This window comes from Eleginops maclovinus, chromosome 22, assembly GCF_036324505.1.
Source record: "Eleginops maclovinus isolate JMC-PN-2008 ecotype Puerto Natales chromosome 22, JC_Emac_rtc_rv5, whole genome shotgun sequence".
Lineage (NCBI taxonomy): Eukaryota > Metazoa > Chordata > Actinopteri > Perciformes > Eleginopidae > Eleginops > Eleginops maclovinus.
This window is the reverse complement of record NC_086370.1, coordinates 20556233-20581238: the sequence shown is the minus strand read 5'-3', so window position 1 is coordinate 20581238 and position 25006 is coordinate 20556233. Positions and strand designations below refer to the sequence as shown.

The 25006-nt window shown below is 38.5% G+C and overlaps 2 protein-coding genes and 1 long non-coding RNA gene across 6 annotated transcripts in view; 1 reads left to right on the top strand and 2 right to left on the bottom strand.

Moving 5' to 3' along the window:
- The window catches only part of LOC134858731 (LIM domain-binding protein 3-like), a 29475-nt gene extending 28238 nt beyond the window's left edge, over window positions 1–1237 (bottom strand). Inside the window, exon 1 of the mRNA XM_063874798.1 lies at window positions 1136–1237. The gene's annotated coding sequence lies outside the window, so the exon portion shown is untranslated. The remainder of the gene's footprint in view (window positions 1–1135) is intronic.
- LOC134858734 (uncharacterized) lies at window positions 857–6714 on the top strand. Of its 2 annotated transcripts, none has more exons than XR_010164994.1 (4): window positions 857–1122; window positions 4665–4756; window positions 5948–6223; window positions 6408–6714. It is a non-coding gene; the product is annotated as an uncharacterized LOC134858734 (long non-coding RNA). The 2 variants fall into 2 exon arrangements; XR_010164993.1 differs by having other exon boundaries at window positions 4665–4841.
- LOC134858732 (melanopsin-A-like) lies at window positions 2121–23524 on the bottom strand. Of its 3 annotated transcripts, none has more exons than XM_063874800.1 (11): window positions 23408–23524; window positions 12403–12545; window positions 10779–10912; window positions 9782–9985; window positions 8329–8500; window positions 8014–8190; window positions 7588–7695; window positions 6483–6678; window positions 5967–6131; window positions 5055–5114; window positions 2121–4821 (listed from the first exon to the last, which is right to left on the bottom strand). In XM_063874800.1, the coding sequence occupies exons 2-11, from the start codon at window positions 12537–12539 to the stop codon at window positions 4657–4659; spliced, it is 1518 nt and encodes a 505-aa protein (XP_063730870.1). In that variant the 5' UTR covers window positions 12540–12545; window positions 23408–23524; the 3' UTR covers window positions 2121–4656. The 3 variants fall into 3 exon arrangements, with proteins under 3 accessions (XP_063730870.1, XP_063730871.1, XP_063730873.1); XM_063874801.1 differs by having other exon boundaries at window positions 12403–12548; window positions 23408–23522; XM_063874803.1 differs by lacking the exons at window positions 12403–12545; window positions 23408–23524 and adding an exon at window positions 11056–11247.
- Between the last annotated feature and the right edge of the window lie 1482 nt (window positions 23525–25006).

The window sequence follows — 25006 nt, the reverse complement described above, 5'->3', positions numbered from 1 at the left end:
AGAGAGGAATCTGATGCAGAGCTTTCCCCGGGACAAACATGCCAATACACCCTCAAACACAATTGAGTTTTACAACAGTCATAATTTCACTTATAATTATTATGTGTTGGTGTATTATATTTAAACAGAGATGTAAAACATCGGTGCAACCTAATATTGTTTTCAGTTCATGACATTTGTAGATTTAAATTTATAGATCAGACTGAGTCAACTGGATGGCACGATGCGAGTTATTCACAGCCACATGAGGAGGGTGTTAAAAAGAGAGAGAGAGAGAGAGAGAGAGAGAGAGCGAGAGAGTGTGTGTGTGTGTGTGTGTGTGTGTGTGTGTGTGTGTGTGTGTGTGTGTGTGTGTGTGTGTGTGTGTGTGTGTGTGTGTGTGTGTGTGTATGTGTGTGTGTGTGCGTGTATCTCTCTGCATTAACGACACATGACTAACCTCAGAGCATGTGTGAATAGTTTGTCATTTTAAACGGCTTCTTAATAGAGAGACTTGTTCAATTAAAGGTCAGTTCAGTCTGTGTGTGTGTGTGTGTGTGTGTGTGTGTGTGTGTGTGTGTGTGTGTGTGTGTGTGTGTGTGTGTGTGTGTGTGTGTGTGTGTGATAGGCAAAGACAATCTTTCCCATTTCTGTCAATGGTTCTTTTAGACATTTCTATGAATCTAAAAGTGTGTTTATATAATAGAGTATCTTGATAAAAAATACTTTTTGTAAGATTTTGCAGAAGGCAGGATTTATACTTGCAGAGTATTTTCTATTCTGTGGTGTTAAAGTAATCTGAGTCCTTCCTCCTCTTCCCTGGTTGTGCTCACCTTTGTATCCCAGGTGTCACCGCCCACCTGTTGCTGCTGCCTCCGCCCAGCAGCGCCGCTCCGTGCACAGAACTCAGCGCCCCCTGACAGCAAAACAACCCGATTTTAAGTCATTTTTAAATCAACTTTAACCTCATTATTTCAGGCCTGAAAACTGAGAAACTGCAGGAGCTGCAGCGGGGGAAAGTTGCCTGTGTTCCCCGGGCAGAGGGAGCTGAGAGACGGCCAGGCGGTGCAGCTGGTTGCCGGTGCAGCAGATGAAGAAGGGATTAGAGAGTGTACACAAACAGGTGGGGGACATCTTGAAAAGGTGAGACACTTACCTGCCGGTGTTGGTCCTCTGTTAGCTCCGGGAAAAGTCCCACACCGAGCGGGGGAAAGACTGAGGTTATCCGGGATCAGGTGCCCCGGCCCGGGCAGAGAGCAGGATGGAGGCCAGGGGGAGAAGGGGGGGAGGGGGTGTGAACAGTGGAGCTTAATTACCGGGGTTTTTATTTAAAGAGGCAGGAGTGAGAAACTGAAATAAATCCAAGTTAAAAAAACTATTTATTTTTCTACTCTTTTAAAAAAAAAGCTTATAATGATATTGGAATAAATAGTTTCGGTAGAAGGCTCATTCATACTTGTAAACATTGAAAAACGTTTATAAAAGCATCACTTAAAATCCTTCCCTTGGTTTCAGATTGTTTGTGTGTTTAGTTTGCCTATGACTATTGTTTTTGTTTATATTGTTACTTACATATTATAATTATTTATATTCTCATTATGAACTCGGATCGGTCCTGTCCTGTGTTTCAGTCTTATTGCTGCTCCTGAATTCCTCTGGATTAATGAAGGTTTATTTGTATGGTTTTAACATAATGTGGAAAATATCAAATGGACTGTAGGTGGTGCAGTGAGTTTGATTTTTAAGGTAAAGCATCTCTCAGCTCATAATGATCAGAAGCACTTAGTAACAACTCTTTTAAATTAATATCAGAGTAATAAATAGAAGTTTAAGGGTAAAAACAAAGAAACTTTTGACTTTTTAGTGCCATAAACAAGTATTTATTTGAAAAACATAAAATAATAATAAAAATATAAGGACATTTTACAAAATATAAACGTTTACACTTATATACTGTATATTCAATATGACAATAGAATGATCCCTTTATATAATGTCATCAATCTATTTTCATTCATTTATTCCTCTATGTTCTTAAATATTCTTTTTGCTTTTCACATTGCATTAATGAAGTTATATTTTAGTGTAATATGTATAAAATAATAGTGTATAATTTGCTGTTCAAAAAGGGCGTGAAATGTATACTTCATACTGAATGTAATAGCTTTTATAGTTATAGTAAAAGAGTCCACATTAATACTGTGAGTAGATATTTATTTATAAAAATAAACAAGATCAACACTGAAGTAGACAAGAGTTACAAAACTACAATAAAACCCTCTTTCCTTTATCAAACAATCTTTCAGAACATGAACTTTAAAACACAAAACTAATATATAACAAACACCTGCATTTGAAATACTGTCTATTCAACATTTACTCCATAGCTACTGCTGCTGGTTTAATTGTTGCGTTATGATACGAGGTGGAATGATTTGTAAGTTACACCAATACAGTACAGGTTTGTGTTCCGGCAGGCCTTAGAAAGGATGGTTAAACATTTAGAGGCCTGGGAGTAAATATAACAACTATTTCAAACTCCATATACGATGCAAAGCTGTCAAAACATCAAGTGTTCTTTCAGGCTAATCTTAGTAGCTAGCACTTAGAGTCAGGTTAGGTTATAGTTAGCTTTAGCGGCTAAATTGTCTTGATTAGTCTGACTGTAAAGTTAAGCAGCTTATAAAGTTTGTTTTAGTTCAGCTAAATGTCAGCTCACGTGGACAATTTTTTGTTGATGTTTCTTAACAGATTGGTTTAGCTCCTAAAACATGATGATAAAAGTTAGCTAGCATGTTAGCTTACTCTTACGGTTCAGTTCAACGGAGCAACAGTTTGGGTTGTTTAGAAAATGGTTTGATTTACAGCAGCTACATTTTTAGAGTATACATTCATTTAGACATGTATATTGTATTTGGTAACAGTCCAGTTTTACACCTGCATCATGGTAACACAAACATTAGCTAGCCTCTCAATTTAGCTGCTAGCCACATCTTCCTTTATCAGTTTAAAAGTTCCCCTTATATGTTGGCTAATTTTTCTGTTACTCAGCTTGAACAGCTTTGGTGAAGTTTAGATAATAGTTTAGGAGCTAAATTATCGTAATTAGGGTTAGCTAGCCATGGAATAATTTAGCATATTACACAGTTTGTTTCAATTTGTATCCTGCTCGATTCTGGTTAGTTACCAATATAGTTTAACAGCACTTCAAACACATTAATGCAGATACCAACTTCATTTAGCCGTTTAACCATTTTGTTTGGCTTAACAGCTTATAAAAGTTTGTTTCAGTTGAACTAAACGTAACATTAAATGACCTCGGGTTTGCTATGAGCCCAGAAGAAGTTAGCACATTATTTAGCTTGGCGCCACTTGGCTAGTGGTTCGGTTTAATTAACTGAATTTTATAAAAACTGGAGCAGAAAATGTGTCATAGCTGCATCATTTTTATAGAAACATTCAAATCTACTATAGGGCAATGAACAGATTACTTCACTCAGTCCAACAAGTCAGCTTTTCAACAGCTGCTTTACAATCAACAATAATGTCCCTTTAAACAACATCAACGTCATCACAATCACATTCCACTAAACTGCCTCGCAGCAAAATATACACTTTAATTATTCAAAAAGAGACAGAAAGAATAAAGATAAATACATTTAAAACACATTTTGGAAAAGTTAGCATCGAAATACCATCCAACGTGTAAAATCAGGAGCGCAGTACAGGGTAAAGTCCAGGAGGTGGTTAGCCTAGCTTAGCACAATTACTGGAAGCAGGTGAAACTGCTAGCCCAGCTCCAAGTGAAGAATGATCATTTAAAAATGATGGTTTTCCCAAAATGTTTTGTAAGTCAAATGTTCCAGGCTCTTTTGTTCTGAAATGAGCATTAGGTTGTTTTTTTTATGAATGGTCAATTGCAAGTATCTATATTTACTTATTGAAAAACGAACCTGTCACAGAGGAATGAGCTGGACACAAACATAAATAAATAAAAAAGCAGACGACTAAAACAGACACAGGAAGCCACAGTTTTATAATCATCTCATATTTATAACTTCTCCTGAAACCCAAGAAAACTTTTGGTAAAGGGCTCAGGGGGTTCACCCCGGAGAGAAAATTACAAACATTATCTAGGAGCAGAAACATGGTTTTCTTTAGGTTAAACCTTAAGTAAAAAAAAGTTTGGCTTCAGAACTTAAAAGATTGTCCTTATTAAAAGTCCAATACAGAAACACAGGTGGTTATACCTCTTTCTTAAGACTGTGTGGAGACTTTGATTAGTACAAAGGACTAAGAACACCGGTGTGAGTGTGCAGGGCCTTTTGTATCAAGGCTGAACAAACTAATTAAAGCATTTGAGGGGGTAGATTTTGATTTCTCTTACAATAACTGGCTGTATTTTGTACTGGTCCATTTTATAAGATCTAAAAGTCTTTTCTTTTCTGTTGTTATGACTTAAAAACAGGTCAAAGATAAGGTTTTGATAAGCTAATACAATGTGTTAATTGCTATTGAAGTGATAGCATTCAACCTTGTCATTTCATTGGTAATAACGGGCTACCTTTGGTTTGGAAAGTATGTAAGCCCATTGGTGCCAGTAAAACAAAAATAAGATGACATTTCTTACTCAAAAGAATGAGAGAAACTTTCTTGACTTTCTATTGTTTTGTTTCTCTACCCAGGCCCCTCCCCTGTGTTGCTGTGATTGGCTGTCTTTGCTCGGCCATTGCAGGAGCCGTTTCGTCCAATGGGAAGGAAGGGGCTGGTCTCCGAGGTGATGACGATGCTCGGGATTCGACCAATCGTGCCTCTCCTCACGTGTACCTCCGCCACTTCCGTCTATTAGACAGAAAAATACAGTTAGGTTTTATTGAAAAAACACGTTTATATATAATAATAGAATAATTAAGTTGAACAAATATATAGAAAATATTAAACAATATTTTCACATTTATTTATTCATTCATTTCTGTGTTTTTATATATTGAGAAAAATATGTTTTAATTAAAATATATATATTTTACATATTAAATTATCGCTTGTGTTTGTACCGATTAATTATTCAGACTCACATTTGGGATGCTGCTGCGTTCACTGACTCCTGCTATAGAAATATCAGCATCACAGGACGTCTGTAAGAAAAGAAAAACATATTATTATTATTGTTCTGATAATGGAGAGCCTTCTTTGACACCCTAAGGCTCTTATATCCCTTAATTACATTTGATCACATTTATCAGGAAAATGCATCAAACTCTAATCAATTTCCCGAATTTGAAAAGAAAAATACAGATTTCAGTCCATGATTAAGTTCAAAGGGATTTTCTGTGAGAGATGAAAAAGCACATCAAGCTGATTAGAAAGCATAAACTAACAGAGCAGTGGATTAACCTGAACGCCAGTGTTATGAAAGATGATGTTCTGCTTTCAGACACAAACTGACCCCTGGTAGCGACCCAGAAACCCCCTCAGGTGACCCACTAACACTGAGAGTAACAGTATTAATCTACATGAAGAGATTTCTGGAAAAGGTCTTCAAACGTCCTGTTGTGTAATCTGTCTGAAGGTCGACCAGAACTAAAGCTTCAATGTGCAAATTTGATCTCATTAGACAAGTTCAAATGTTTAGTTCTGCCCCAGTCAAATATCAATAAGAGTTGCAATTGGGAGAAAAATATTTGCCAACTATTTTGATCATTGACTATCCAGTACTTTGATCATGCAGACATGCCAGAAAATGCTGTTTCCAGACCCTCAAATATGGAGATTTTACTGCTGCTTTTCGAGTCAACTACAACGCCCTGGGTGCATTTCACCAACTAACATCCTATCACATCGAAACATTCTAGTCAGCAACAAATTAGCATGACAGGTTAAGTACTTCAATATCAAGACAGTGTTCATGCTGCTAAAAAGTAAATGTCTCTTGTCAAATCATAGTAAAAACCATCGAACTGTTTTGAAGGTATGTAAGAGGCGATTACCTTTTCGAAGATGCCCGAGTCGTGGTTCTTAATCTTGGACTTGAAGCTGGCGGAGGGTTTGAAGTCGGGGAGCTCGGCGGTGTCTCTGCTAATGTCACAGGAGACCTGGCGGCTGGCGGGTCGCGACCCCATACTGGACCCATCGGCCTCGATGTCTGTCAGACCCTGCAGGAAAAAAAGCGTGAATGCGATTTACAGAAGAAGAAAGCTAACAGTAGGCTACTAATGAACTACATCCAGCTTCACGATACCTAAAGGTAAGCTAAAGGCAGCTAATCCGGAAGTCTAGACACACACCTTTTTTAAATTCACTAATGGGGTATAGCCTGACAAATGTTACGTCCTAGAAGGTTACCACAGATGAGAAATTCAAAAAGCACATTGAGTTCCAAGCAATGGAGAAGGAAATGCTAAAATGCTGACTAATTTTTTTGGTTTTAGGACTCATTCCTGCAGCTCTATGTTGGAAACTCTACTAATGCTATGACGTCACGGCTCATGTGGATCACAGCTCACCGATTCGCTGTCGGAGGCGGAGGAGAGGCGGGTCGTCCGGTAGCTCTGCTGCCTCGTGTGGCTGCTGATGTCGGAGGTCTGGCTGGTGACGGTGGAGCGGCGCGTCGACACGAAGCTGCTGCTGGCGGAGCGGAGGTCGCGAGGATGAACGCAGAGCAGCATGCCGAGAAACGGGATGTACTTGGCTAACGCTATCCTGCACAGAGCAAGAAGAAAAAGATGGTTTTCTTTAAAGATGACACATGTTTATTTGGTTGATATGATATGATGACAATGATAGCTGTAATTCACTATCACATCTGTATTAAAAATATTAACTACAAATCAATGCAGCAATGTCATTCCACACTGGGCAACTACCAACCTTTTATAGGACTTATATGAATATCATGATAAAAAGTCTCTATTTATTTCAATGTCGTGACCTTTGTTTAAGTGCAGGAGACAAGTAGGACTGTTTTAATATCATTTTGAATGAATATTGTTCTGATCATTTAGCATGTTTTTGTTCTCGAGTGTCAATAGCTGTGTCAAATATTTGCAAATATGTCATTTATAAAATAATGAATAGAGGTCATTAGCAGCCCCTTAGTGTTTGAATCTGTCATGGCCTTCAGATTTATCCTTCATACGAAAAAGCAGCCAACTACAGTTAATATTCGATGAATGAGAACTGGTGGACTACAATTATATAAGCGGTTTTCTTTCCAGCCTGCAGCTTTAAACTCTCACTGTGTGTATGTGTGTGTGTGTGTGTGTGTGTGTGTGTGTGTGTGTGTGTGTGTGTGTGTGTGTGTGTGTGTGTGTGTGTGTGTGTGTGTGTGTGTGTGTGTGTGTGTGTGTGTAATTGTCTCCAGTCCAGTTAACATTCAAGTTAATTGAGCAGCGGTTGTTCTGAGGTGTTGGAGCGGATCAATGCAGCATGTTAGCAGGCAGGTCAACAGAAACGTCCGATCAAGAAACAGATTAAACTTTCATGTATTTCCTTTTCTTTGAATTAGTGGAAACTACATGATCACCTTCAAAGAGCCTTTTGACCTGTAAGGAATTATTGTTGACTGTGTGTGTGTGTGTGTGTGTGTGTGCGCATGTGTGTGTGTGTTACCTGTATTTGGGGTGTGTGATGGCGTAGATGATGGGGTTGTGGATAGCAGAGGCCTTGGCGATGACGGCGGGCACAGAGTTCATGTAGGGAGTCAACATGTCTGCGTACCTGCAGCAGGAAATAATAATAAGATCCAAGTAAAGTTTATTTCTGGTACATGCATTTAGATCAATGTCCTATTCTTATCTTCAGATTAAACTCATACATATGTACATGCAAGACTCATAACATGCTCCTGAATTCAGGAACTGTAAACAAATGACCTGCTTTAGCATCAGTAGGATGGCATCAAATAGTATAAACAAGTCACTTAAGAATGAATTGTGGCTCCTCCAAAATCCCTGCAGTGTTAACAATAGAAAACATAAAAAACGTTATCTATGAAACACTTTTTGTGTGTGTGAGTGTGTGTGTGGGTGTGTGTACCCTGCGAAGGCGGTGAGAGCGGCAGCGGAGTAGGGGGACCAGGACACGACGTACATCAGGATGATGATCAGAGCGATCTTCGCCATCTTCCACTCGTTCTGCAGACGCTGGAACTTCTTCATCGAGCCCCGAGTGCTGCTGTGACTGTGGATGCTGCCAGCCACCTTCCCCACAGCCCTGACACATGCACGCACGCACGCACAGACACACACACACACACACACACAATTATTTACAAAAAATCCAGACAAAAAAAACTACAAGATATTACTGGTTATCCAGTGAAGTTATTTTAAGCCTCAAAGACAGACTCACTGGTTGGTGTTGCGAATGGCGCGGAAGATGAAGAAGTAGCAGTAGATGATGATGAAGAGTGGCAGGAAGAAGACGAAGATGAAGAGCAGCATGGTGTAGGCTCGCACCGACGGCGTGAAGGTCATGTAGTCCCAGGTGCAGGACGTCAGCAGACCTTCAGGGACATACGCACCTAAAGGTCAACAACAGATAGAGAGAGATATATGGTCAGATTCTTTACCTGATTCTACCTCGTATGATATCAAACATGTATTTGTACTGTCAATAAAGCTTCTTTAAATTTAGTATTCAGGAGAAATATTTTATTTTTTCAAGATTATAGTCTCAGTTTTAAAGAAATAATTTGGATATTCCTTGAAATAGTCGTAAATATACCAGAAAAAAAAGAAAAGCAAGTTAAAGTCACACATTTTTTGGAATAAAATTGGTTGTTTTTCACATATCAGAGGTGATTCTACAGGAAAACATTGATATTATATATCATAAATGATGTTCCCTGAATTTTTTATGAATAATAATCATGGCGCTGAGGGAGTGTGGGGTGCAAATCTGAGAAAAAATTTCAGCAACACAATTCTGAGAAACAGCTTGGGTCTTCTGTTGGATTTAACTAATACATTTACGTGAACAAACTCACATATTTACAATAAAACAAGAATATTCTCTGAGGGATAAAGTTTGAATTAGCAGGGAATGGAAGATAATTCTCATTTAAGTCAAAACAATTACAAGAAAGTAAATCCGATATTATCTGATGTTCAACATGTAAAAAACTTGAATTCTCATCTCTTAAACATTTCCACACCTGGAAAGTATTTCCTCACACAGAGGACGATTTGTGGGAGATTTCCTCTATCCATACACTATAATTTACATAGAGACAGAGTCTGATGATGAAAATGAGCACCAGGTGTGTGTGTGTGTGTGTGTGTGTGTAGGTTTGTGAACTGAACTGATAATAAATAGGATTTAGAGGCTAAGTGAACAATAAGTTTGATGAGATAGAGAAATCTTTGAGGCAGAACAGAGCAGATTTATGTGCAGCCGATTAAACCTTCAACATGGATGGTTTAATAAAATGTCAGAGGCCTTCACCTGCAAAACGGTACTCAAAGAGACACGGACCAACCAGGAAAAGACCACAAAAAGACTACAAAGACACACAAAATGAGTTAATAGAGTCACTAAATGAATGACAAAATGATGAGAAATAAACAAAATGGCCTTAACAAAACTACAAGACACAAAAGGACAAAAAATGAAAACAACAAAACTAAAAAAGTTTACAAAGACACAATAAGAGATACAAAATGACGTAAAATACATAAAATACGACAAAACTACACAAAATAACTACACACAGAAAATCACCACAATATTAAACATTTTGTGTGTGTGTGTGTGTGTGTGTGTGTGTGTGTGTGTGTGTGGTTGTTTCTGTGGTTGTCCTCACTCCAGCCGAAAAAAGGCGGCAGGCTCCAGGCCAGTGAGTAGGCCCAGGCACCCAGGAGGATGAAGAAGGCTCGTCTTCGCGACAGCACCCCGATGGAGGTCAGAGGTCGCGTGATGACAAAGTATCGGTCGACGGCGATCACCGTCAGCGTGATCATGGAGCAGATCCCGAAGAGAGCGCCGCAGAATGCATACAGCTCGCAGCCTGAAGACACACACATGGAGACACACACACACATGAAGATCATCATCATCATCATCATCATCATCATCATCTGTCATGTCATCATTCTGAGATCTGTTAAAGCCCAGCGGCATGCAAATGGAAACCTAACCAATCTCATTTTGATCTTTCAAGAACTAATCTATTTATGCCACCGCTAAGCTAAAGGAGGCTTATACCGGGCGTGATGTTTTTAAATTTACCAGTGGGGTATTTACTGACGTCTTTTATGTCGAAGCACTAAGCGCTATAATCTCTTCAGCTTTCAGCAACCTCAGACATTATTTCAGGCTGCTAAGTTAAAAACAAGATAACAGGAAGTGTTAAAATGCTGACTCATTTCAGGGTTTGAGGACTCATTCCCACACTGCTCTATTTGAAGCAAAATGCTTTGTTGGGATTTTCTCTGGTTACGCATTATGTGGGGCTTTTGTTGTGAAAGGTAAGAACAAAGGGAGTGGAACTTGTTCAAAGGAGAACGTTTTCCGTTGTGTTTTTGGACTGATATTGTTATACAATCCTCAACTAATTAACCTCTGCTATACTCTTAAAGTGTACGTTTTTATACGACGTTTTCCAGCACAACTTGAATGTTTGATGCCTTTATTTGTGAAGAAAAAGCTAAGAAATAAAGTAGAAGAAGTACCATCGGCGGGAATAGACAAAGGACATTTCTTTTTTGATGAACTGTGTGACCTGACCCGTGTGTGTGTGTGTGTGTGTGTGTGTGTGTGTGTGTGTGTGTGTGTGTGTGTGTGTGTGTGTGTGTGTGTACCTTTCTCTCCGAAAATCCACCTCTTGTGCATGCTGGTGGTGAAGAAGATGGGTGCCTGAGTGACGCACATCAGCAGGTCGGTGATCGCCAAGTTAATGATGAACATGTTTGCAGGGGTCCGCAGACTGCGACTCCTGACACACACACACACACACACACACACACACACACACACACACACACACACACACACACACACACACACACACACACAATGAATCTTCTGGCTGACATTTCCACAGAATGCAGGTAATGTGGCATGAATGAAACGTCGCACCCTTGAGAGGAGCAGCTAGCAGTTAGCAGTTAGCAGTTAGCAGTTAGCAGCTAGCAGTTAGCAGTTAGCAGCTAGCTGTAAGCTCTAGCTGTAAGCCGTTAGCCGTTGGCAGTTGGCGGGCAGTGACAGAAAGCCAGGACCCCGGCTCACACACTGTTCAGCTTACTGGTTCACCTACAGTTATTACAAGTGTTTCATAAATTAAGTTTTTTATGTTTTCTATTGTTAAAGCTGCAGGGATTTTCAGAATAAGAGCCCACTCCTTTAAAAAAAAAAACAGGAAGTTGCTGTTTGTTATGAAGAGCCTGCATGGAAAAAAATCACTTGTGTTGCTCCTGCTTAAAATCAATAAACACTCGCCACGTCTGAATATAAACAGCGATCAATAGAAAGTCTTGTTAAGGGCAGCAGGAGAAGTCTGAGTTTCACAGAAAAGGATGGAGGAGAAAACAGCGTGTGGTCGATCAAATCTTCAGGTCGGGGTTAAACTTTATGCAGATTCAAAAGAAAAACTCTAACTCCATCACAGCTGTCATCACACAGAGGAGGCTTTCAGGAGTCACACCGAAGCTCTGGGCGGTTATTTACCTCGAACACACACAATCTGTTGCCCTTATTTCAACGCCTACAAGAAGTAAAGATTTTTGCAGACTTGTGGGCAAATTCACAAAAGAAGTAGTTGATGCTAAACCTCCACAAAAGCAGAAAGGAAACTAATTTATATATAGCTGTTTATAATCTATTATGTTGTTACTATATTTATTCTTTTATTGTCTTTTCTTTGTTAAAATTACGGCTCATTTAGTAAAGTTTCAAATTAAACTTGAAGTTTTCTGTTCAATATAGAAAATATCTCAAAAAACATTGGAAATTGTTGCTCTGATTGAAAAGAAATAGGTATAAAAAATTAGTTGTCTTTTCTTTAAAAAACATATCTTATGTAAAGTTCTACTGTTTTAATAACATGAATGTGTAATACCAGATTCAATTTAATATTATGTATCCCAATTAAAAATGTGCATTTAAATTAAGTATTAAAAGCATGTGTTTTATTGAGGTTTTGTATGTTTAGAAGGTTGCTATTTCGACTTTTCATCGTGTCCGACCATATTTGGGCGCAGGTAGTTGTCCTATGTTGTAGTTGAATATAAAGTTTGTTTGTTTCAGAATTTAAAGAAAAAAAATATTGAACATACCAGATTTTACCAGAACTTTGTAAAACAAATAACATTATTATCATCAAAATAATCATAATTATCAATCCAGTGTTTTTAATTTGCATAACTTGATTGTAAGGCTCAGAGGAAGTATGCGACCATATTTGGGCACAGGAAGTGGCAGTCCTACTTGCTGAAGGCGTATATGACAAGGACGTTTCCGACCATGCCGGTGATGCCGATCGCGAGGATGACGGAGCCGATGGTGTAGTGGGCGTGGTCGGGAACGTCCACCGTGGGGAACGGGTACGGTGCCTCGTGCGCCATCGCCACCTGCTGGACAAAACAGGAAGTGAGAAAAGTGACGATGCTGCAGTTGTACAGATCTCAATTTTGGAGTATTACTTTTCGGTTTCAAGGCCTTGTTTACATGTATACTTGTTTTGGTCCTCCACACAACACATTAATCATACATCTAATGATGTCCTATAATTGATAAACAGTCCTACAGATCACATTAATGTTGTATCCGTTTCTACCGTTAAGTAAATCTACATTCCAGTACCAGGGTCCATAGCACTTCTCCATATTTTCACGAAATCAGCACCGTGCTTCTCAGTGAGAGAAAACAGCCAGCCGCTCTGATTGACTTCCAGCTCTGATTGGCTGTTTCAGATATTTCTGCTGTAATTTATGCCGTTAACGTGGAAACAGGGAGATGGTACGAAGATATCTGAGAGTTAATTAGAAACAGTGATGAGCAGGACTGTGGAGATATTATACTTTCAAAAGGAATTAAGGCTGGGAGCTGGTGATTAGGGAGGAGATGGTTTCTCACTGTGGGGAATGTTTGCTAATACCTTCATGACACTTTGATAACTTTTTATATAAATATTTAATTCGACAGGTGGCAAGAGATGTTCTGAAAAACACAGAAACATTTTGAAAAACACTTAAGATATTTTGGAAAATGGATGTTGTGAGGTACACACGTGTAGATGATTTTGGGTTATCTAAAGCCCATTAAATTACATTTTTAAAGCAGGACCTTTACTTGCAACAGGGTACTTTTCCACGGCAGTGATGCTACCTTTATGTATTTATTTATTTGTTGGGCAACCAGTGCCTTTAGTATAGTGCAGTTCAGAAACGGGGAGACAGAGGGGAAGACTCGACGGCAAAGGGACTCAGACCGGATTCGAACCTACTACATACTACCTTTATTTAACATAAAATAAATATGCCTCGCCTTTCAAAGCAGTGGCACCCAATGACACCTTACAGTTAAAATATAAAACAAACAGTCTGCACTGAAGGAGGAGGAGAAGGAGATGAAGAAGAAGATAAAGGACGCAGTGACAGTGATGGAGTGATAAATATGTTGTGACAGAAACAAGCAAACCCATGCCTGCTCAAGAACACACACACTGCCTGACAGCAAGAATAAGCTCCTGAAGTAAAAGTCGCTTTAAATCAGTGTAAATATGTGGAAGTTCAGTCAGAAACTAATCTGAAAGCTGCATTTAACCTCTGAAACCTTAGATTCCCTTTAAGTTTTTGCTTCCCAAAGCCAAAAATGACATCCTAAAATGTCCTGTTTTTATCCACAACTCAAATATATTCAGTAGACTGTCGTAAAGGAGTGAAGAAACCAGCCAATATTTACATTTCAGGAGCAAAAAATAGAGCAATTTGATATAGAAACTGAAATATATTTGTTAAGATCTTAGCAATTAATCTTTGCAGCTATTGTAAAACACCAGAAACAGAGTTTGGGTGTCTTCCTGTGAGAGTACATCACTTTCTCCTCTTATATCTGATGAAGGATCCAACACTTCCAGTTGATGTGATAGAAAAGGATGGAAGGAGGATTTTAAAATATGCAGCATGTTGCTGACTAAACATCAAGTCACATTTGATTAAAACACGACACACATTTACATGTAATCACAGTGTTCCCGCAGTCTCCTTATTATCAGAATGTTTTCCGTCTCGTCAGCAGCGAGTGTTTCTGCTGCAAGGTCGCAGAAATCTGTCAGCATTATCTCCGCCTGTCACTAAGGATCCAGCTGAGCCTCCACCCTCACATCCATGATGTTTCCTCGCTGCTGCCTCTAAAATCACAGCCGCTTGAAACCAGTGCTATAACATGATGCCCTTTTACATTTCTACCCCCTGCATTCATGGGGGGCTTCACACAGTGCTGCACAATTTGGATAAAAAGAATAATTGTGATTACTTAGACAAAAATTGTAGTTAACAGGCACTGAAAAACTGAGACGTTGACTTTAATTAAATGTGTTATTTCAACAGATTTCACATAACTGTATGAGGTTAGTTAAAAGCAACACAATTAAGTTTAAATACAAAATATTAGGTTCAACTTAACATCATTTCAACTAATAAATACAGTTACATGCAATGTGTTGACATAATACACCAGATTACATTTTTTCAGTGTACTTTTCACTTTACTTGAGGAATTGATCATTGTTGCATCATTATTCCTATTATCTTTGAGAGATATTTCTAAAATGATTGAAGAGTTTACCGAAACTGACATTGAGGAGTGTGTTTCTTCAATGATCATGATGTGAAAAGGCTATGCTTGTAGAATAGGCCGACAGGTGCAAACTACAAGGACCGCATTCAGAGAAACGCGCTGCAGCTTCAAAAACGATGCAAATTAAAAAACACAAATGTGCCAAAACACGTTCAAAAGAAGAAACATGTTCACCAACTAGACGAAACATGAGCAGAATTGACCAAAAGTGATGCATTAACGCAACAATCTAAATACAAAGCGCTGCAAGAAGCTCAAAACACAGCGGAAACGGGGACCCTAAGAGGTGATGGACCGGGAGCGTGTTGGTGTTGGGGGATTATAACGATTCAAAGTGTTTTGTCAGTATAGTTGAAATGACTATAGTTCAGCTACTTTAGCTAGCTAGTTTACAGCAAATCTGCAATAATATCGGAAGGAGTCATGTGATCACATTCTTAAAATAACTCAATGAAACTTATATTTCAGGTGAGTTTCCAACAACAGTGACAGGTTGCCAACTTTATATCCCCGAACGTCAACAAGCGCGTTTACATTTCAGTAAAGGAAGTGCCAGCAATGCATTTTGTTAAGTGACACACATAATGCCGGAGTAAATACATGTCGTTATGTGTTGTTAGAGACCGTGTTGACCTGATGTTTTCTGTCAAGGACGTTCAGCAGTGCGGGAAACCTCAGCACCAGAATAATCCTGACGGATGTGATCTCCATCACAGACTCTGACAGGTTAACAACCCTGTGACCTCGCAGCCGTGAGGACATTTTTGGTTTGATTTCCTCCACCGTCACATTTACAGGCTTTAAGCGACATGATGACACTTTTATAATGATGTTCCTGATTGTGACCATACAGTTTACGTGTAACCCTGTAACTGTGCTGCTGCCTGATCTTAAACCCCCTGACACCTGGTTAAATAAAGGCTAAATATTAAAAATAAATACATGTAGAATTGTGTATATTTTTGTGATTTGGCACCCCTACAGTTTCAGAGTGTAATTCACTTTTGATCAAACACAAGCGTCCATCTGAGACAAAATTCAAGCAGTTGCAACCAAACAAGATATATTACTAACTAGACATTAAGCAAAAAGTCTGTCTAGCAGGCTTTTATTTTGAAAAGCTCCAGCAAAACTGTGGCTGAATGAGTTCTTAAATGAGACAGTATATTAAAATGAAAACATTAACATATATAATTTAATTTAGACATGAATGTGACCTAATAAATGTTTTACACGAAGCGTATATATAATTTTCTCCTACGCATGATATAAAATATTAGAGCAAAGTGCTCTTTCATTATTTAAATACACATAATGCATAATGTAAAAACATAATGATATAATATAACCTGACTTTAAGCACCTGTATAATTATTTTATTTCTTTAGCAATGGTTTTAATCCAGATACTTAAATATTTTTGAATTTTTCCATGACTTTTTGTGTCCCCATCGAACCTCTGAAGCCTGAGGTTAGTGAAATGCAAAATTATATATGTAACATTTGGTGTCTGTATCAAGTTAAATATATGTAAATACACACAAAAAATAGACTATCCTCCTAAAGTTTCCAAAGCTGTCCAGCAGTGGCTCAGTCAGTAGGGGCTTGGACTGGGAATCGTAGGGTCGCCGGTTCAAGTCCCCGAACAGACTTGAAAATATGGAAAGTGGACTGCTACTTGGAGAGGTCCCAGTTCACCTCCTAGGCCCTGCTGTGGTGCCCTTGAGCAAGGCACCGGACACCTTCAATCCCCCCCTCCCCATTGCTCCCCGGGCGCTGCACGATAGCTGCCCACTGCTCCTAGTACTAGGATGGGTTAAATGCAGAGGACCAATTTCACTGTGTGTGCTCTGCTGTGTGCATGTATGTGACTAATAAAGAGGGTTTCATCCTCCGATTCTAAAGCTCTGATAGGAGTGCAGGATTTCTGCACACTCAGCAGGTAGAGAACACGAGGTAATTAGAGACTAATGAGAAAATGCAAATTAACCGCAGCTTCACTGGAAGGTCGTTTCTTCTCATTACGGACCTTTTCCGTCCCATGTTGTGTTGGAATGAGCATATTCCGTATGTGTGATTATTAAATATTCATCCATTTCTATAATTTATAATACATTAGTACATCACTTACAGTAGATGCTAACTGCATTTTATTGGCTTGTATCTGCAAATTACCATAAAGTTATATCTAATCAAAAAGTAAACGCAGCTCTGAAAGGTGTGAATACTATCTGAATAATGTGTGAAGTCACCTTTATTTAAACAGAGCAGCTGGATATAAATTGAATCGGCGTACAGGAATACATTACTACTTTAATTATGTAACACAGTGACACCTTTTCCATATGCAGCTGAACCACATTACTCCCTCACTGTGATTACAGTCTGAATCCCTCTGGATGTAATTAAAGTTTCACCTGTATTATCCCAGCCTTTTTTTCTTCAATACTGTCAAACTAATTCCAGAGACCTCCTGCTCATAATGTCATCGGAAAGTCACAAAAGCTTAGCTCTCTCACCTCAGAACTAACACAGATTGGAGGATTTATTCATTAGGTATATGGATGATGAGAGTATTTCCATTCTATGTTACCTTATACTTCTAACTCACTATGCATGTGAATTACTGAAACAACTGTTTTAGGAAAATAGTGAAGGCTGATAAGGATGATTCACATCCACTTTTGTACATTGTTTTTACCGTCTAAGCCTCCACTGGCACTCTCTGTAGAAGTCTTCTGCAGAAGTCTATGGTTTTCCCCTCTCTGCTTTCTCCAACAATCAACCCCTAATAATCACACAACTGTAGTGGATAAAAACCAGCATTAAATCCTCTTCGTGTTGCCATTTCTTTTCTGTAAAATGATGTGTCTTTTTGCAGTCTGTGAGTATGAGTGTCTGTGTTTGTCTTTGTGAGGGTTTTCTGTTTTTTTGTGTGTGTGTTTCTTAGTGTGACCTTTTGTGTCTTTGTATGTGTGTGTGTGTGTGTGTGTGTGTGTGTGTGTGTGTGTGTGTGTGTGTGTGTGTGTGTGTGTGTGTGTGTGTGTGTGTGTGTGTGTGTGGTTCCAACAGGTTTAATTAAACGTTTAACACCTGTTTATCACCAGTTAAACACCAATTCATATCAGTTTGAACACCAGTTAATCAACTGGTCCAGAAATAATCTGTAAAATGTTGAAAAAGTGGTCATTTGTTGCACCTATTACTCAAAAGGTGAGGCAACGATGGCTGCTATCAATGCATACAAATATGTATGTGTATGTGTGTGTGTGTGTGTGTGTGTGTGTGTGTGTGTGTGTGTGTGTGTGTGTGTGTGTGTGTGTGTGTGTGTGTGTGTGTGTGTGTGTGTGTGTGTGTGTGTGTTCACTTTTCATAACTTAGCCTTGAAAGCTTCTTATGCCACATCTGACTAAACTGCTGCAGAGCCACCATTCACATCTCGTGTGTGTGGAAACATCTCCAGATACTTTATTAAAACACCAGGAGAAGAAGCTTTATTTGAACTATAGCATGACGTGCACATTTATTGTTTTTTGACTAATATTAACTAATATTAATTTATATCACTATGATGTGTAATGTTACACTATCTTTGTTTTTTAACATATCTTATTTATTTATTTTAATACAAGTTTTGCAATTTTAGTTCAGTGAAAACAACCTGTGTAAGGAGGTCTTATTATTCATAATTTTAACCCACAGAAATCTATTTTAAGTATGTAATTCATCCACGTTTTGGGTCATCAGCACCACAAAACAATCCTAAAGGATTATATCCATAATGGAAATTAATTTGCCATAAAATACGGGTATTTTTAAAATATTTTTTAGACTTCTACTAAAGAAATAACTCAGCTTGTGTTTAAAACTAGCAATTGTGAGATTTATCAATTTAAAAGTGTTGTTACAGCACACAAATATGGACTACAAATAACACGACATACAGAAATCAAACTTTGGATGGCCATACTGTACATTGGATCTATCATTTGGATTTACTCGATACAAATCAATGGTTTTTCAAGGTCCATTTCACTGCACCAAAAACCAGATTCAATTCATCCTGCTGAGTTTCCCCTGGTTTTTCCGTGATGTTTGCAGAGACATTTTATTTACTCAGAGCTCCTGCAGCAGAGGACGCATTCACTGAGCCTCGGAAATACATTGAATTCATGTTGTCCACATGTCAAACAAGATTACGTTACTGTATTAGTGCTGGTGCCGTAACAGTCCTCACACAGCAGGAAACCAAACAGCCTGGAGGATGAAAAGTGAAGCTTTGCTATTATTAGACCCTGACAGATATTCTCTGAATTACCTCAACACTCGTTTTAATGCTATTCAAAAGGAGCTTTGCTAAGGTATTGTCGCGTTAACAACAGAGCTAACGTGTTTGCTAAATGTTTAAAAGGTAGATTTTGATCCATTTTCAAAAAGGAGCACCATGGAGGTCACTGTAACATTATCCAAAACAGCGATGTCAAAGGTGTGCATGTGTGTGTCGCTTCAATTGTGTTTTGATCTTGACGTTTATACTTAAAACCGCACTTTTGTGAACCAGACAATAAACCCATTTAACAAAAATATCTGTGTGTGTGTGGATTACAGCTGGGTAACATAGCATCATTCCATAAATCAGAAATGACTGTCAACAGCCATAAAAAAATCTATTTTCTGCATGTTTTTTCTAATAAAATGCTCTTTTAAATCAGGATCCAGGTGAAGGATCTGTGAACAAAGCCCTCTAGTAAAAGATTCTGAGTATACACAAGAATGAAACTGGAAGTCTGGTGTCAGTGCTGCTGGAGTTTCGTGCTGAGAGAGAAAAAACTCATTTTGAGAGACAGCCTGTTAAGGTCATATCAATAATTAAAAACGAATAACTAATATCACCCTGAAATCTGCAGTTCATTACTGACTTCAAGAAACGTATTTTTTACTCTGACAAAGTTTCTGGAATGTTATGTTTTAATATGCAAATGAAGCATTATGTAATGTTAACTTTGGGTGAATTTAGGAAAGATCTATGGTGCAAGTTATTCAATTACACACCTAAATGTGGATTTTGGATGTGGTCTTTCAAATAATATTAAAGAAAGACTTGTTATGTTGTTTCTGCCTGCAGTGTCTGTCAGACAATAAACAGTTTGCACAGTTCTTTAGAATTGCTCAAGAGTTAAAGTTCAGATCGTCTGACTGTAAATCCAGCCCGCAGCCTCCACTCCGAGGAATCATCTAATCTTCCTATCCGTGTGTGTGTGTGTGTGTGTGTGTGTGTGTGTGTGTGTGTGTGTGTGTGTGTGTGTGTGTGTGTGTGTGTGTGTGTGTGTGTGTGTAATATGTTATATATGAGCATATGAGCTGCACATATTTCCTGCTATCACTGGATCTTTTTATCCCTGCTTTCTGTTTTCTTTCCCTTTTTACCTTATAAGGTTTTATTGTTCTTCCTGTGATCTTTCAGCCTCCCAAACTCAACAATACACTCAATATGTTTGTCATTTATTTCCAAAAGTGATTAAGAATTGATTGATGTCTCTACAAAATGTTGTTTGAATCCTGATTCAAACCAACAAAACGTCAGGGCTTTTATTTTGAAACTAACGCATCATATTTCAAGGTAATAACGACATTTAAAAATATGACATCTTTATAATTGGAGGTCACCCTCTTTCAACCATTTCCATGTTCCCTTACAGAAGGAAAAAAGAGAGACACGGCTGTGAAATGTCATGGAAATGCCAGCGATGTTTCCCTGTGACGTTAAGGTGTCACATTAACCTACTTTATTGATGTGACAGGAAACAGCTTGACATGCTAACTAGCTTCCAACGCTAATGTAGCTTCTTCGCATGTCGCATGTCACATTTTGCAGGAAAACTGGTGATAGGGTGATGCAAGGTCATTTTATAAGGCTGTTCTATCTTTTTTAACCAAGTTTGTTTTCTTATTTATTTTTTTTACACATGATGCCCTGTTTTATTTATGTATGTTAACCATTTTTCATTTACTTGTCTTTCCACTGTAGTGTCCTCTGCTTATGTTTATTACATGCTGTATTAATAATCATAATCCTGCAAAGTTACTTAAGAAAATGAACTGAGTAAGTACAAGCTTAAAGTCGCAGGAAAAGGAAATAAACAAAGCCTTCTCTGGTTCCTGCCGGATTAATATCTGCATAAGAGTTGATAATGTTTCCTGTGTCTGTCTTTTTAATAGTACCCAGCGTCACAGAGAGTCAGTGGAAAGTTGGCATGAACTTGGCCTGCAGCAGGAACATTTTCACAGAAACACGATGTGTGATCGATAACACAACATTTGCAGCTGCATGGGTGAACGTTCAGACATCAATATGTGTTTGCTCTACAACACATAGCTGTGAAATAACACAAGAGCATGGGATAATTGATGTCCAGAAACCCGATTTGTACTGTCCCAAAGTCAATTCTATTTATCTTTATGTTTAGCACATTTTTTATTTTTCAAATCCTGTTCTTTTGTGTTATTTACAGCCATATATTCACTCGTGGGGAAGTTCAGTGATCTATCAAATGTGTCCGATGTAAAATATTGTCTAAAATAAACTGAAGTTGGCCATTTTCAGATCAGAGACTACATTTGAACACATCTAGTTTGTCACAAACATATTTTTAATGAATAGACCATAAATCCACAGTAATGTTAGTCAATGAAACCTCTGTTAGCATTAGCCGTTAGCGCTGTCATTTAGCCTGTGCTGCATGCTGCTAACAGCTAACGGCTAACAACATAGAGCTAACAGCTTACAATGTACTTTTGCATCTCATGTTGAATCTTCTGTGTTTCCGATGTTGTTTTGTATCTTCTCTCTTTAGTGAATTGTCTTGTTTTCTATTTCAGAAGTTTTGAACACTTGAATTCTCTCGTGCTGCATAAGTTATACCCTTAACCATAATGCTAGCAGCTAACAGCTAACCTCTGTTATGTTCAAAATGAAACACCACAAAAGAGGCCTACTTTACATAATGTTTTGGCTTTCTGTAGGTAAACCGGCCGAAGGATCATTTTTGTTGGAGGCAGAACATAAATTAGAGAACTTCACTTAAGGGCCTTCCACTTCGCCGTACACAGTGTTTACTTGCCCAGGGCTAGTGTTTAAAGCAGCGCCATGTACACGCACATATAACATGATGCTCGGTTTATCAGTCCTCCACTAGTTGCAGGTGTGTTCAGTAAAAAAAATCAATTAAAACTGTGAAGCCGGAAATCTCTGCAGCTCCGAGGTGAAGCAGAGCGATAAGGGGGGACATTTCAACGTCTCTTATATGACACCACACACTGGGCCTCCTGTAGCATTCATCTTATATTTTCTCTTAATTAAGAAGTTCTTAATCATTGCTTATTATTAGCAAAGGTAACACCCCGTATGTCCTAGCTCACTCTTAGGGAATTTTGGAGACATCTACAGACACAAATAGACAAAGTTTATCGCTTCCCCAGGAATCCAAGTCTGAGATGTGTTTATTTTCTTGTGCAGCTGGGTGTAAAGTGTTTACATGAAGCCAGGCAGCACAAACAGTTTGTCTGATGAGCCAAATGAAGCCCTGAGAGGAGTGAAGTTGCATTCATTTCACACTGACATGTGACATTAAAAGAAAATGGAAAATGACCATCAGAAGTTTTTGCTCTTATTTGACGACATTTTGTTAATCGATGTTGATTAGGGCCTCTCTTGTTTTGGTATGCATTGTTATTGACTTGATTGGTTGTTAATTGCGTGTTTTATTTCTTGATTTTAGGTGAAGGTGACCTTAAGTGTCATTAAAGGTGCATGTAGAATTATAATAGTTTACATTTGTATATAAAGCAGCAGAGAAGGCTTAGAATGACGTGACGAGTTCATTATCTCAATTTGCCATTGCATGTCCTAAAATAAGGACTTGTATGATGCCAGTATTGACGACAACTGTGATATTTAAATAATGGCATATAGATATCAAGTTAATTATAAACATATACGACAAAATATCCTCATATATTTATGTGTGGTGTTTTCATGGTGATATGAACCCTTGTTTTATGGTCATTCAACTTTCATTTCACCTGATCAATAAGAAGCCAGTGACCTCATGATGTTGTCGATGCTAACATGTGACCATGGTATCTGTCCTGTGATGTAAGCCTACATGTTGGCCAACTTAAAGCTAAACATCAGAGAAAATATCATTGGATTGTTGAAAAGCTCAACAAACTACATGGTTTTTAATATGAATTCACTTGTTGGAATATTAGGTACTCTTTTGAAAATGAAATCAGAATACTCCCATTCAATATCACTGATTACTCAATTCGGCGTTATTTTAAAAATACCATAAAAGCTTTACTTGAGAAAAAAATAAATAATTGTAGTTATTTTATTACACCGAGTGGTGCCACAACCACAGGGAGTTAGGATGCAAAAACTCGGGGAGACCCTAAATGAGACAAATTCAACATTGTTTTCATTGCTTTGTGAAACACATGTATTCGAACAATAGAAGCACGTCTCTCAGTGACTTATCAAGATTTTAAAATGTAATACATACAGAAAATGTGTAACAAAAGGCGTGTTAATATCAAATTGTTATTTTTTACAATGGAGTTCGGTTGCTCACCGTTGGAACCGCCGAGGCGGGAAGCTGGTGCTCCTCGAGCCGGTACGCATCCACAGCCGAGCCGTTACCCCTCCACGTGGATCCTGTTGACAGCGCCAGGTTCTCCGTGCAGTTTGGCCCGAGTTCACTGCACGAGATGATGCTCAGCAGCTCGCCCTTCCCGCCGTGCATCCTCCTACTCTTCGTCGCTCCTCCTCACAAACTCTGTGTGCAGGAGAGAGAGAGAGCGAGAGAGGCTTTATGGAGGTGCAGCAGGTGTGCAAGCACGTGTGAGTAAAGGTGCATTAGGTCAAATTATATCAACAGAATTTTGCTGAGCTCTGTTGCAAAAAAATCTATGTTGCATGAGGCTTACGAAACAGTGTCTTTCATAAAGATGTCTCTTGTTGTGAAATGCCTGTGTTGTGTGACTGCATTTTACTGAACTTGGTGACAAACATTTGCAAAATGGCTGTGGTGGAAATTAACTGAAATGGTGAACATTAAATTAAAGAAGAAAGAAGATACACTTTATTCATCCCTTACAGACACATTACGCACAGGGAGGATATATGCATGCAACCACACACATGCAGGAGAGGTGGCAGAGCAGGGAGGCTGCCAGGGAGCAGTTTCAGCATCCAGTGCCTTGCTCAAGGGCACCTCGGCAGTGGCTCAGTAAGAGAACTGGCACCTCTCCTCATTCCATTTTTTGGTCCCATCACGATGTGAACTGGCGACCCTTCGGACCCAAGTCCAAGCCTTTACAGACTAAGCCACTGCCACCCTTTACTGTTTAAAGATATCTTATCGAAGATCTAAATAAACAACAGTAATAACAATAATACCACACAGATTCGTATCATTATTTCCTACTTATTGCAGAGTTTGGTTGAATACTTGTGTCTGATTGGTCAATTTGGACATTTCAGAGGTCGTTAATACTCAATAACACTGTTGCTAAGCATAACATCACTGTTGCTAAGGAGGATCAACAGAGAGAAGGAAAGAGGTTGAAAGACAAAGTGTTTGACGTCAGAGAATTCAACACAAGTCAGACAGGAAGTAAACAGGAACGCAGAATGGGCTCTGTCAGTGTTTAAGGACTTGCTCTTACTTTGTGAATTATATGTATACCCGATTAAAGAGACTGTTCCTCCGAGCCCTGGTGCTATGTACTTCTGTGATGATTAAACGTTGATTTGAATCCTCCATTTACATTGAGTTTCAATAAAATGTCTCTTTGCACTTAAAGAGAGCCAGGGGGTTGAGCAATAGTGTGTATGGTGTGTATGGTGAGTGATTCTTCAGAGAAGAGGCGATGTAATAAAGCAGTCTGTGTAGGTGGATTAAAAAAAGCCAGAAGGGCTTCGGAGAGTATCTCGCCTCAAAATGAAAAGAAATAATGGAGTACAAAACATGAAAGCAGCTCATAAACCATCTGTGGGTTTAAATGATTGAAGGTTTAATTCCATTTATATATTTGTATTAGTATAAAGCTATAGACATTTGGGAAGACTTTTAACATATACATAAATAAACATAGGCGTACCAAATGGTTAAATAATTATACAGGGTGTGATTCTTTAAGATGTATCTTTCCATAAAAGGACTCAGTGC